Source organism: Rhinatrema bivittatum, chromosome 1 (genome assembly GCF_901001135.1).
Source record: "Rhinatrema bivittatum chromosome 1, aRhiBiv1.1, whole genome shotgun sequence".
Lineage (NCBI taxonomy): Eukaryota > Metazoa > Chordata > Amphibia > Gymnophiona > Rhinatrematidae > Rhinatrema > Rhinatrema bivittatum.
The window spans coordinates 383244658-383257564 of record NC_042615.1 but is presented as its reverse complement, the minus strand read 5'-3'; the positions used below and the strand labels follow the sequence as shown (position 1 = coordinate 383257564).

Below are 12907 nucleotides of genomic sequence, written 5' to 3'. Positions count from 1 at the left end.
ACCCTGGACTATGTCCATCACAGACCCCATGAAGTGAGTATTTTGTGCCAGGGGGCATCACACGCTGTGCGTGGCTGTTCTTTTTGCGCCCACATGACCCCCAAGCATCCTCTCTCTATCTTGATAAGATGGAAAAATTATTTCGGCCCAAGAAGTCTGAGCTTTTGACCTCTGCATCGGGGGAATAGACTCCTAGGGGCAAGGAGAACCCTATAAGTACTGGTCCTGTCCTGCCATCTCCTCTACCAGTTCTCAGATTGAAGTAGGTGCTGGGGATTGGCCCATGTCTATTACGTCCCATTCTAGTAGGTCTGGTTCCTCTCTTTTGCCCTTGGAGCTGGGGAAAGTCCGGGCTGAGCATCATGGGAAAGTGAAGAAGCACTGGTCATCTTCCTCCCAGGACTCCAAGCTCGGGAAGGTGCCGACTTTATCCGAGATGCCCCCAAAGCGGCCCCCATATCGACGAGGCTTCGACCTCCATCGAGACCAAGGGTACGAGGTGGTCCCCACAGATTCCAGTGCCGGGCATTGGTCTCTCAGGGCTCTGAGGGAGATCAGGTTCTGCTACCTCCTCAAACTGTCCTGTCAATGGCAGCATTCGAAGAAGAGTTAGAGCACAGAGTGTGGTTGGCAGTCGGATGAGCTCTAAAAGGCATCGAGTCACTGGCCTCCTTGGGACCACCACTGCCACAGGAGCCTGTGCCGTACGATGTTGACACAGTTGCTGGAGTGGTTGGATTTGCTCCTCTGTGCACTACCAACGCAACCCGTGCCGATGCCATGGGGGACACTGGTGCAGCCGCGATCAGAAACCATTCCCATCGCTGATTCTTCAGACAAGGGAGGGCCGAAGGTTCTTCTTCTGCAGCCCCCTTCACACCTGCTGTGCACCGACCTGCCAGGTCCATTGACACCATCTAAACCCCCCCCCCCCCCCCCCGGTTCTGGCGAAGCCTCTTGAGCTCTTGATGCCATCGGTGCCCTCCAGGCTATCTGTGCCCTGGGCCAAAGTCATGGTTCAGGCTCCTTCACTGGTATCACCAGGTGATCTGAGTGAGGACGACGCCCCCTATGACTGCCCTCAGAAAAGCTTTCTGAGTCTTCCTCGGCGGAATCCAAGGATCTCCCTTCTGAGCCATCCCTGCTGGAGAAGAGGCGCCACTCACCTCCAGAGGACCTGACATTTTCAGGTTTTGTCCATGCCATGGCGGAGTCTGTGCCCTTCCAGCTCCTGATTGCAGAAGACTCCAGGTACAAGATGCTGGAGGACTTTCAATTCATGGATGCTCTTAAGGATGTGGTAGCAGTTCTGGTCAATGACACATTCAAGGAACTGTTTCTCCGACGCTGGCAGCACCCCATTTTAGTTCCTCCAGTTAACTGGAAAACAGACGCTGTATACTTCGTTCAGCCTACCGCTGGTTTTGAGCAGCGTCAACTTCCTCACTAGTCTGTGGTGGTGGAGTCTGCCCTAAAAAAGGCTGAGGTCCCGTACCCTTGCTTCGGCTCCTCCAGGATGTGAACACAGGGCACTAGATGCCCTGGGGCGCAAGGTTTTCCAGGGCTTCATGTTGGCAGCTCACATTGCCTGCTACCAGCTGTATATGAGCCAGTATTCCAGAAACCTCTGGAAGTAAGTTCAGGAGCTGGTGGACTGCCTTCCTCAATAACTACACGAGGATTTCCTGAAGGTTGTACAGCAGGGTTTTGAATGCGACAAATGAAGTGAGGTCCGCATATGATGTGTTTGAGATGGAGTCCAGAGTGGCTGCAGTGGGCATTGGTGCCCGTCTTATGGCCTGGCTACGAGCCTCTGATCGGAGGTGCAAGACCATATCGTGGACTTGGCTTGCACTGGAGAGAATCTCTTCGGGGATAAAATTAAGGAGGCAGTAGCACAGCTGAAAGATCATCATGAGACCCTGCAACATCTTTCAACTAGCACTTCTGACCCACAGTCCTCTGGCAAACAGTCTTCCAGACAGGGGCCTCGGCGCCCTTTTTACTGGCCAAGGAAGTACTACCCTCCAGCCAGTAGAGCACAGTCTCAGCAGGCTGGGCCAAGGTCTCACCCTAGACAGGCACGCACCCCTAGGCCACAGCCAAGCCCTGCCACAGGGTTTTGACTGGCTGCGAGGGAGCATAAGCCAAGCACCCGTGCCTGCGATGGCAGATCCTCCTGTCGGGGGACAGCTACGGTCTTTCGCAGACCGGTGGGTCCTTTCCATCGTCCGATGAGGGTACCGGTTGCATTTCCATGAGCTTCCTCCAGACACTCCCCCATGCCCCTCTTGGGGGGTCCTCAGTGGATCAGGAAATACTGCTGAAGGAGCTGTCTGCCCTCAAAGTGGCCAGGGCTGTTGAGCCCTTTCCACCCAGTCAGTGGGTAAGCGGCTTCTACTCCCGGTAGTTCCTCATCCCAAAGAGAACAGGGGGCCTTTGTCTGATCCTGGATTTGAGGGCTTTGAACAAATTCCTCAGGTGGGAAAAGTTCAATATGGTCTCATTGGGTGCCCTTATTCCTCTCCTGCGAAGGGGAGGCTGGCTTTGCTCCCTCGATTTGATGTATAGGCCCACATAGAAATTTCCCACGTCTACAGAAAATACCTCAGGTTTGTGGTGGCTGGGAATCATTTTCGATACCAGGTGCTGCCCTTCAGATTGGCATCTGCTCCCCGTTTTTTTCACAGAGTGCAGTAGTGGGGGCCTATCTAAGACAGCTGCGTGAACAGGTCTTTCCCTGCCTGGATGACTGGCTCATCAAGAGCTCCTCCAGGCAGGGGACACTGCAGTCCTTAGAGGCCACCATTTGTGTCTTGGAAACCTTGGGTTTTCTGATCAACTACCTGAAGTCCCAGCTTGTCCCATCATCATAGCTGGACTTCATTGGGGCCAGATTCGACACATGTCAAGCTTGGGTGTTCTTGCCCCGGGATCGAGCACTCACCTTGGTTTGCAGTTGCAGAGTCTCGAAGTCTCCAGATCATGGCTCACTGTATGTTACAAATATCAAATGAAGGAATCCCATATATTATATTAAAATATCATTCTTTAATAGTTTAATCAAACATTAAAATATATGTTAAATATGTATTTATTCTATTATGTCACATAAAGGATACAATAAAGTACATAATCATATACCAAAATAAATACTAATCTATCTGACTGATATCATACATTAGATAACAATACATATAACAGTACACAAACAGAGTATATGAACAGAAAATCCACAGGACTTACTGACATTCATCAAAACAATACATACAGAAGTGGCACTTAACATACATTGTAGCAAGTGTAGATAGAGAATGACTTTCTGTTTGTTACACAAATTTTATACTCTCCAATCAGGCTATAGAATTTCCTCATCAACTCTTATGCTCTTCAGTCAAGTTATGGAAACTTCATAACTTGATTGATTGTGTATTGTTATCATTAAAGAATGATATTTTAATATAATATGGGATTCCTTCATTTGATATATACTATTCGGTTTTGGAATCTATTTTCCCTACTTTGTGTACTGTGCACAGTATGTTACGCCTCTTGGGGCACATGGCTGCAATGGACCATGTCACCCACTTTGCTTGCCTACACATGCGCAGATCACAGTGGCACCAGGCCACTCAGAGCCTTCGGGTGCATATCCGAGTCACTCCATCACTTCAGGACTCCCTCTCTTGGTGGATGACTCCATCCAACTTGGAAGTGGGGGTTCCATTTTAGGCTTCTTCCATTCAGGTTGTACTCACCACAGCTGCTTCCCACTAGGGCTGGGAGCCCATGTTGGGGATCTTTGCACCCAGGGTCTCTGGTCGCCGCAGGAAGCACGGTGTCAGATCAAATTCCTGAAACTACGGGCGATCTGGTATGACCTTTGGACATTTTGGGATCAACTGGCCAACAAGGTGGTCCTCATCCACACTGGCAATCAGGTAGCAATGTGGTATCTCAACAAACAGGGAGGTACAGGATCCTTCCTCCTCTGTCAGGAGGCAGTCCAGATACGGTCGTGAGCTCTGTCCCAGGGCATCTTTCTGTGAGCCATATACCTGCCAAGACAGGAGAATGTGCTGGCGGACAACATGAGTCTCTCTTTCTGCCCGCACAAGTGGTATCTGAAGCAGGATGTGGCAGACTGGATCTTCAGTCTATGGGGAACCCCAGATATGGACCTCTGCTTCTCCCGACAACAAGAAAGTAGATCATTTCTGCTCCCTCACTTAGTAGAATGGCAGACTAGCATCGGATGCCTTCACCGGCCACTAGGCTTATCCTCTGCTTCCCTTGGTGTCGAAGACCCTCCTGAAACTCCAGCCGGACCAGGAGAACCATGATTCTCATCGCGCCCTATTGGCCTCGACAGATCTGGTTTCCTCTCCTGCAAGATCTCTCCATGCAGGAGCCGATCCATCTGAAAATATCCCTGGAACTAATAACGCAGGATCGGGGCAGGCTGATCCATCCCAACCTCCAGGCATTATCCCTCACGGCATGGATGTTGAGAGGATAACCCTACAACATCTAGATCTCTCAGAGGGCGCGTCTCAGGTCTTGGAGTCCAGAAAATCTTCCACTAGGAAGTCTTATGGCCTGAAGTGGAAGAGGCTTTCCGCTTGGTATGGGTGCAATGGGTTAAATCCATTTTCTTGCTCCATCTCCTAGCTTTTAGATTACCTCCTGCACCTCTCGGAGGGTGGCCTGAAGACCACTTCTGTCAGGGTACATCTTAGTGCCATTGGGGCCTACAACCAGGGGGTAGATGGTGCACCCATTTCGGTACAGCCTTTAGTAGGCCGTTTCATGTGGGGTGTACTCTAGCAGAAACCTCCCCTGAGACAACCTGCGGTCTCCTGGGACCACTCTGTCTTCTGGGTCCACTCTGATAAAGGCTCCGTTTGAGCCTATGCACTCTTGTGATCTGAAGTACCTCACCTGGAAGGTTCTCTTCTTGGTGACAGTTACTTCAGCGCACAGAGTCAGCGAATTTCAAGCTCTGGTGTCGTATCCGTCCTACACGAAGTTCTTCCACGATCAGGTGGTCCTACGTACTCACCCTAAGTTCCTATGGTGTCTGACTTCCACCTTAATCAGTCTGTCGTCCTGCCCACCTTTTTCCCTAAGCCTCATTTACATTGGAGTGAATAGGCTCTACACAGCCTTGTTTGCAAAAGGGCCTTAGCTTTCTACTTGGAACAAACCCCAGGTCACAGGCAATCCATGCAGCTCTTCATCTCTTTCAACAAAATTAGATTGGGGGTTGCTGTGACCAAGCAGACTGGCTAGCTGACTGCATCTCTTTCTGTAACATGTAGGCGGGACTGCAGTTCAGGGGCTATGTCAAAGCTCATTCCATTTGGGCCATGGAAGCCTCGGTGACTCACTTGTGAGCGGTCCCCATAGATGAGATTTACAACGCTGTGACCTGGAGTTCCCTCTACACCTTCGCTTCACATTACTGCTTAGACAGGGAAAGCCGACATGACAGCCATTTTGGTCAGTCGGTCTTACAGAATCTTTTCAGTAGTTAAACCCAACTCTTCCTACCTCAGGCCCTTTGTTCGGGTTCAGGCTCACTCCCTTTGTCCCAACAGCCCTAGTTGTTGTGCCCGTTGGCACCTAGTTAAGTGCTATTTGTACGATGTTTGTGTTGGAGCAGCCTGTAGCCAGGATTCACCCATATGTGAGAACTACCATCCTGCTTGTCCTAGGAGAAAGTAGAGTTGCTTACCTGTAACAGGTGTTCTCCTAGGACAGCAGGATGGTAGTCCTCACGAAACCTGCCCAACACCCCACGGAGTTGGGTTTCTCCTGGGTTTGTTTTAATTTTTCATAATTCTATATTACAAGACTGAAGAGGGACCATGCATGGATAGTGGTATGCTCTGTGCTGGGTTCCATCTGATGATGTCACCCACATATGAGGACTAACATCCTGCTGTCCTAGGAAAATACCTGTTTCAGGTAAGCAACTCTGCTATCTCTATTTTTGCATGTGTGAAAATTAGCGAAAAAGGGGTGGGGGAAGAGGCTAATACATGTGCACATATATACTTAGGGGACCTCGGTGCGTGCCTGTATACTTATCTCATAACTATACTGCTATGGATGGCATGTAAGTCATAAAAGAAAAAATCTAGGCTAGTCAGTGGTCTAGTAGGGGTTGGGACTAACAGGGGGAAAGGAAGACAAACTAGGGGGATTTGTAAATTCTCTTCCTAGCCTGGGTGAACTGGGAACAAATTGGTGAAATTGGCAATGGCATTAGCACCTGTCCCTTTTTATTAACCAAAGTAACTAAATATGCAAACCTTTTAGAGTACAGTGTCAGTTTTTGTGATTTGCCTTTGGACTGCAAAAGAATCATACATTTGTCATTTTCACCTTCTTCTTTCATTTCAAACCCCCCCCCCTTGCAGCCCACAACAAATCCACGTAACCCCTATCCCATCCTTTAACATCTCTCCATTTACATGATAGAAGCAGAATTTGTGCACGCATGTAATATACGCGTGCATGGTATCAAATAGGTTGAAAGCGTGTACATGTGTGCTCTATTTGAAGTGGACGCGCACGTGCATTTAAATCCCGCTTCCATTACGTAAATGGGCCCGTGAAGCAGCTAGTATCCCACTACTAATACACTTCCCTCTAACACAGAAGATTTAGGAAGACAGGGCAGGTAAGAAAAGGTTTTTGTTTGGCCCAGCAGGACTGTGTATATGAGAAAAGCCCTCACTTTATCGCTTGTGATACTAGCCGCCATTATAACTGCGACATGCGATAATGGCACCTATCCCGCGCTAAAAACTTTTTTCCACTATACTGCAGAAAAAAAAGGTGGTGGTATTTCCGACGTTAAATTGCATGTTAGTGTGTGTTAAATTTTTACGACATGCAGTAGGAGGCCCTTATTTGCATAAAAAACTAGCTTTTGCATTCTCATTATAATAATATGCATAGAAGCATGCAACGGGATAAAGATTGCGCATTTATCTTGCATTAGGCCCCTTTTATCATGTGATGGGCCCTAAAGCAATTTGATGAATGACCCTGTTAGATTGTAAGCCCTCTGGGGATAAGGAAATGCCTACAATACCTGAATGTAATCCACTTTGAAGTGCCAAAAAGCAGAAAATAAATCAAATAAATATTTCTCAGTGGAGAAAGGTGAATAGTAGAGTGTCCCAGAGTTCTGTATTGTGGCCACTGCTTTTTAACATATTCATAAATGACCTAGAGAAGGTAATGAATGAGGTGATCAAATTTTGCTGCCGATACAAAATTATTGCAAGTTGTTAAATCAAGAGGATTATGACAAATTGCAGAAGAATCTTGCTAGTCTGGAAGACTGGGCATCCAAATGGCAGATGAAATTTAATGTGAACAAGTGCATGATTATTCATGTAGGGAAGAGTAACCAAAATTATAGCTACACAATGCAAAGCTCCTCAGTGGGGGACATCACTCAGGAAATGGATCTAGGTGTCATCGTGAATAATATGTTGCAGTCCTCTACTCAGTGTGTGACAGCGGCCAAGAAAGCAAATAGAATACTAGGAATTGTTAGGAAAGGAATGAAGAATAAAACAGAATATCATAATACCTCTGTCGCTCATCTTGACTATTGTGTGCAGTTTTGGTCACCACATCTCAAAAATATATCAAAGTTAGTAAAAGTACAGAGAAGGGCAACCAAAATGATAAAGGGGATGGAACTAGTCCTCTGTGAGGAAAGGCTAAAGAGTTTAGGCCTCTTCAGCATGGAGAAGATAAGGCTGAGGGGGAGATATGATTGAGATCTATAAAATAGTGGAATGGAATAAGTAAATGTGAATCTGTTTACTCTTTCTAAAAGTATAAAGACTAGGGGGACATGCAATGGAATCCTAGGTAATACTTTTAAAACAAATAGGGGAAAATATTTTTTACTCAATAAATAATTAAACTCTGGAATTCGTTCCCAGAGGATTTGATTAAAGCTGTTAGTGTGGTTGGGTTTAAAAAAATTGGACATGCTCCTGGAGGAAAAGTCCAAAAACCATTATTAAGGTGGACGTGGGGAAAATCCACAGCTTATCCCTGCTTACCCCAGCATTCTTCCTCCTCCTTCCCTCCCTGACTCCAGCACTCTCTTTGCAACCACCCCTCTATAAGTGTCAGCTCCCTGACTTGTACTCCCTGGCTCTACCTCGGCTGAGTCCCAAATCCTGGAATTGCAGCTGCAGAGCTGAGTTTCTCCTGAAGTTAGTGTGTGTTTCGGGCTACTGACACCTTTTTCTCCTGTTCCCTACAGACTTACTGAAGGGGGAGTCCTGGAGCTTTTCAGTATTTTCCCCGGAGACCCAGTAATTGATGCAAATTCCCTGAGTCTCTGAGTAAAATCTGTAGAGTTCCCAGGTATAGTGGTTACTGCTGGGCGGGAGGATGTTTGCTCCTGCCTCCATTGGCATCTCCAGCATTCCAAGTCAGAGCCTTCCATCAGTGCTCAGACATCATTAGAAGGCACCGAGGGGTGATTAAACTCACTGCATCCATTCAGCTGGTCCTCGATTTTGGGGGAGGGGGTGGTGGGGCATTATGATGTATCTAGCTCAGGAGGTTGCCTCTGCCAGTAAGCAAAGCTCCTGGAGCTGTGATCCATATCAGGAAGTGGTTGAGGCACCAGCTGATATAGAGAATAAATAGCTTAGTTGGACAGAGGTAAGCCTAACTTGTTTGATATTTCCACTTGAATCTTCTAAGATAATTAAAAGATGTGAAAAAAGGGTGAGAAGATGCCCAACCCCCTGTAAAGTGTGAGGTTTTTTTGTTTGTTTTGCTCCAGCTTTCCTCCTGAGTTGTTTTTTTTTTTCATCTAAAAACTTTCCATTATTTTTGCAAAGGATCTTGTTTGGTTTTAATTAGATGAATATATTTATATTACCATAATTTTTGGATTCTAACATATTGTAAGGCTAAATGTATTCAATTTCTCACCACATCCACAGGCTTTTCCATTGTTTATATAGAACATTTATAGATAAATTCAGCAACCTATGGCTAACTTTTTTTTTCTTATGGGATAAAACTGGAATAGGGTTTGTTTCTACAGTATGTTGGTCACCAGGTCAAACTGCTGGCAGTTTCAAGAGGTGTAAAGTTCATTTTGTGCTTCAAAAAGAAAACCATGTATAGTTTGTGTAGCAGAGTAGTTTCCAGTAAAGGCCATTGGAGTCTCTCCCTACAAGTATAGTTCTCCAAATATCAGCAGTGAATATTATAAGAAATGTCTGCCTCCCTTTTTATCCATAAATAAAAGCTATAAAGCATGGAAATCAGTTTAACAATTTTATTGCAAATTGTAAAAACTACAAAAGTCCTTTGTCCACAGCGGTGGCAGACACCTTGCCAATGAGGGGACTGAGATAACATGCTTATTCTGTTGCCTTCCAGTTGGCGGAGGTGAGTCTCTACGTGCCTACTGGAATATGTACCTGTCCCGAGCTCTGATGCTGGTGTATGTTGTGGATGCCGCAGACCATGCCCGATTGCCAGTTGCCAAAACACATCTTCATCAGATGATCCAACAAGACTCATTACTTCCTGTGGTTGTTTTAGCTAACAAACAGGTAACGTAAAAACCTAAGTGTGTAAAGAGGTGTATAGACTAGAGGGCTCTGTATTTGCACATAAGGGGTGCCATGCTGCTAGAGACCAGTGGCCAGTCTGAGTCATTTGGAAAAACTCGGAAGATTCTGATAGGAAAGTCTGTTCCCTATTGCCTACTCCCACAAGTATTGACGTAGAGAAACCCAAATCTATCTGGCTAATTATTTATGTATCTGTCTTCCAGAAACTTGTCCAAACTTTTTTTTTTTTTTAATTCAGCTATAATACTAGCCTTGCACACAATCTCTGGCAACAAATTTCATAGCTTTAATTGTTCATTGAGTGGAAAAAACATATGATTTTTAAATTTTGTTTTAAATCTGCTGCTAGTTTTAGTTTCGTGGAATGACCTCTAGTCCTAGTATTGGTGGTTGCTATAAATAACATTTCCGTATTTACCTGTTCCATACCACTTATGATTTTATACAAATCTCTACTCCCAAGCTGAAGTGCCCTAACCTGTCAAACCTGCTGCCGTCTCAGGGGCAGCTCCCGGCATTTCTGCTGCCTGAGGTGAGGGATGAGATGGCACTCCCCTGCCCCCGCCCCCCCCCCCCCCCAAGGCACGGTATGATAGTGCAAGAAAATCGCCAAGATGGCTCAGGGGAGGGGGTGACTTACTTGGAATTTTGCTGCATGGGGGGGGGGGGGGGTCCCTTAGGGTCTGACCTAATGCTGGGGAAGGGGGGGAGGCAGGAGCCAGGGCTCCCAGAGACGTGGCAGACAGAATGTCAGTGATGATATTTCTCGGAAGCCTGCAACCCTGGCCAAAGGATGGAAAGGAAGATGAGGTGTAACCCGGCACAGAGCAGCAGTTACTACCCTTAACAGAATAAAAAATAAACTAAGGAAAAGAATAAACAAAGCTTCCCAGGCAAACTGGATGGACCACTTGGGTCTTTTTTTTTTTTTTTTGCCGTCATTTACTATGTTACTCCTGGGAAACCTGCCTCCCACCCTTCCCCAACATCTGCCTTCTGAGGAAGTGGGAGATGAGTGAATGGGGGGGGTGGGGGGTGTGTTTGGAACACCTTCTCCCCCACTCACCTCTCTCTCACCCACCAATATAGTCCTGCTCCCTCTCCCTGGCCCAGAACAAGGATATTAGGTGCACCAGCTGAACCTTACAGCCTTCTGTCCCCACCCTGCTACGGCCCTCTCCAGATGATTAAAATTATGAATTTATAATAGATTTTACATGAAAAAGGACAAAGTATAGTCTTCTGAGGGAACAAATATCAGCTACAGCAACAATTTACATGCATTGCTGTGATGCCGACCAGAAAACCCTGCAAAAAAGGCACTTGGTGTCTATATTAGGCCTGTTGTAACATGAGTTGGGTGTGGGTTTGGTTCTCAGAAGACCATGAGTAAACCGAATTAAAATTACAATATAGTAAATCTCCTATTCCAAAACCAGCACTGACTGCCAGCACTCACAGTAACAACCCTACCTAAGAAAAAAGGCAACACTGCAAATATGACTTCAGGCCCTAACACACCAATTACTACTACTACTGCTACTACTACTACACATTTCTATAGTGCTACTCAACCTATACAGTGCTGTACAACAATGCACAACAGAGTTATCCCAAATGTGCCCTGGGGACCCCCACAGCCGGTCAGGTTTTCAGGATATCTACAATGAATATGCATGAGATAAATTTGTTTATCATGGGGATTCAGTATATGCATACTTATTTCATGCATATTCATTATGGATATCCTGAAAACCTGACTGACTGTGGGGTCCCCAGGACAGTTTTGGGAAGCATTGGCTTAGAAATCTAATCAAGACAAACATATTGGTCAACGGATAAATATTAAATTAAGGTAATGAGGCTGAAGGCGAGTCAACAGTCTTAAGATTTAAAAGCAGCCTCAAAAAGGTGGGTTTTTAGATGTGATTTAGACAAGGTGAGAAAGAGAGAATGACACACCAACTCGTCTATTGCAAGAACATGGTGCAGCTAGAAGGAAAGCACAGAATTGGGAATTGGTGATCAACAATTTATGTCCTATTAGGAAAACAGAATAAGCTAGGCTTCTATAGATCCCTACACAGAAACTACACAGTAGCAGAATACCTCAGCTGAGTCACACACCAGAACATAGACTTTCTCACCAAATACAGAACATAAGGAATTGCCATGCTGGGTCAGACCAAGGGTCCATCAAGCCCAGCAACCTGTTTCCAACAGAGGCCAAACCAGGCTACAAGAACCTGGCAATTACCCAAACACCAAGAAGATCCCACGCTACTGATGCAATTAATAGCAGTGGCTATTTCCTAAGTAAACTTGATTAATAGCAGTTAATGGACTTCTCCTCCAAGAACTTATCCAAACCTTATTTGAACCCAGCTACACTAACTGCACTATGCACATCCTCTGGCAACAAATTCCAGAGCTTAATTGTGCGTTGAGTGAAAAAGAAATTTCTCTGATTAGTCTTAAATGTGCTACTTGCTAACTTCATGGAATGCTCCCTAGTCCTTCTGTTATCCGAATAAAGAGACCATAAAGTATAAATAGAAAGTTTCAGACAAAAATTGATTTGGAAACTGTCAGAATTTGTGCAGTGCAACAATGGAAAAATAGAAACACCACCATGCCTCAAAAAACAGCAAACAATAAAATCAAGAAATATAAAACAGTAATCATAATAGTAAAGCCAAATTAATAAAAATAATATTTCAAAATAGTTGAAGAATAACAATCAAAAATTTAAAAACGCATGTAAAACCTTTTAAAATGTCCTTAATACCAAATAAATATTTCAAAATAGCAGACACAGCAAGTAAGACCCAATAATTAATAATAATAAGGAAAAAAAAATTCCCTGCTGTCCATAAATAGGAATGGATTTCTAGTCGCCCGAAGATTGTCAAGAATTAGTGGGGTTGTGGGGGTGGCACACAAACTTTCTCTTCTGTCTTCGATACACATACTCATGCTCTTACTCATACAAATCCTCCCTCTTACAAGTTCTTTCCCCCTATCTACTCTCTCTCAAACCAGACTCTTTCCCCCTTCAAGTTACCGAACAGCCTGCAAATCTTCCAGTTATGAATGCTTTGTACTGCTCCACCATTAGAGAACTAAAGTACCCAACCCAACTCCCACTGAAATACAAAACTTTCTGCTTTTTATTCTGGTGCTGTGGATTTCCTCCTTCACTCTTTGTTCTTCCTTCTCCTTGACTTGAACACCTCTGGACTCCAGGGAGCTGAAATCTGGGTTTGACC

At 45.4% G+C, this 12907-nt stretch overlaps 1 protein-coding gene across 5 annotated transcripts in view; it reads left to right on the top strand.

The window, feature by feature from the left end:
• Window positions 1–12907, top strand: part of ARL9 (ADP ribosylation factor like GTPase 9) — a 66889-nt gene that overhangs the window by 35970 nt on the left and 18012 nt on the right. For all 5 annotated transcript variants that reach the window (XM_029601103.1, XM_029601085.1, XM_029601068.1 and 2 more), the window contains one exon: window positions 9442–9617. In XM_029601103.1, coding sequence (XP_029456963.1) covers window positions 9442–9617 — 176 coding nt within the window. The remainder of the gene's footprint in view (window positions 1–9441; window positions 9618–12907) is intronic.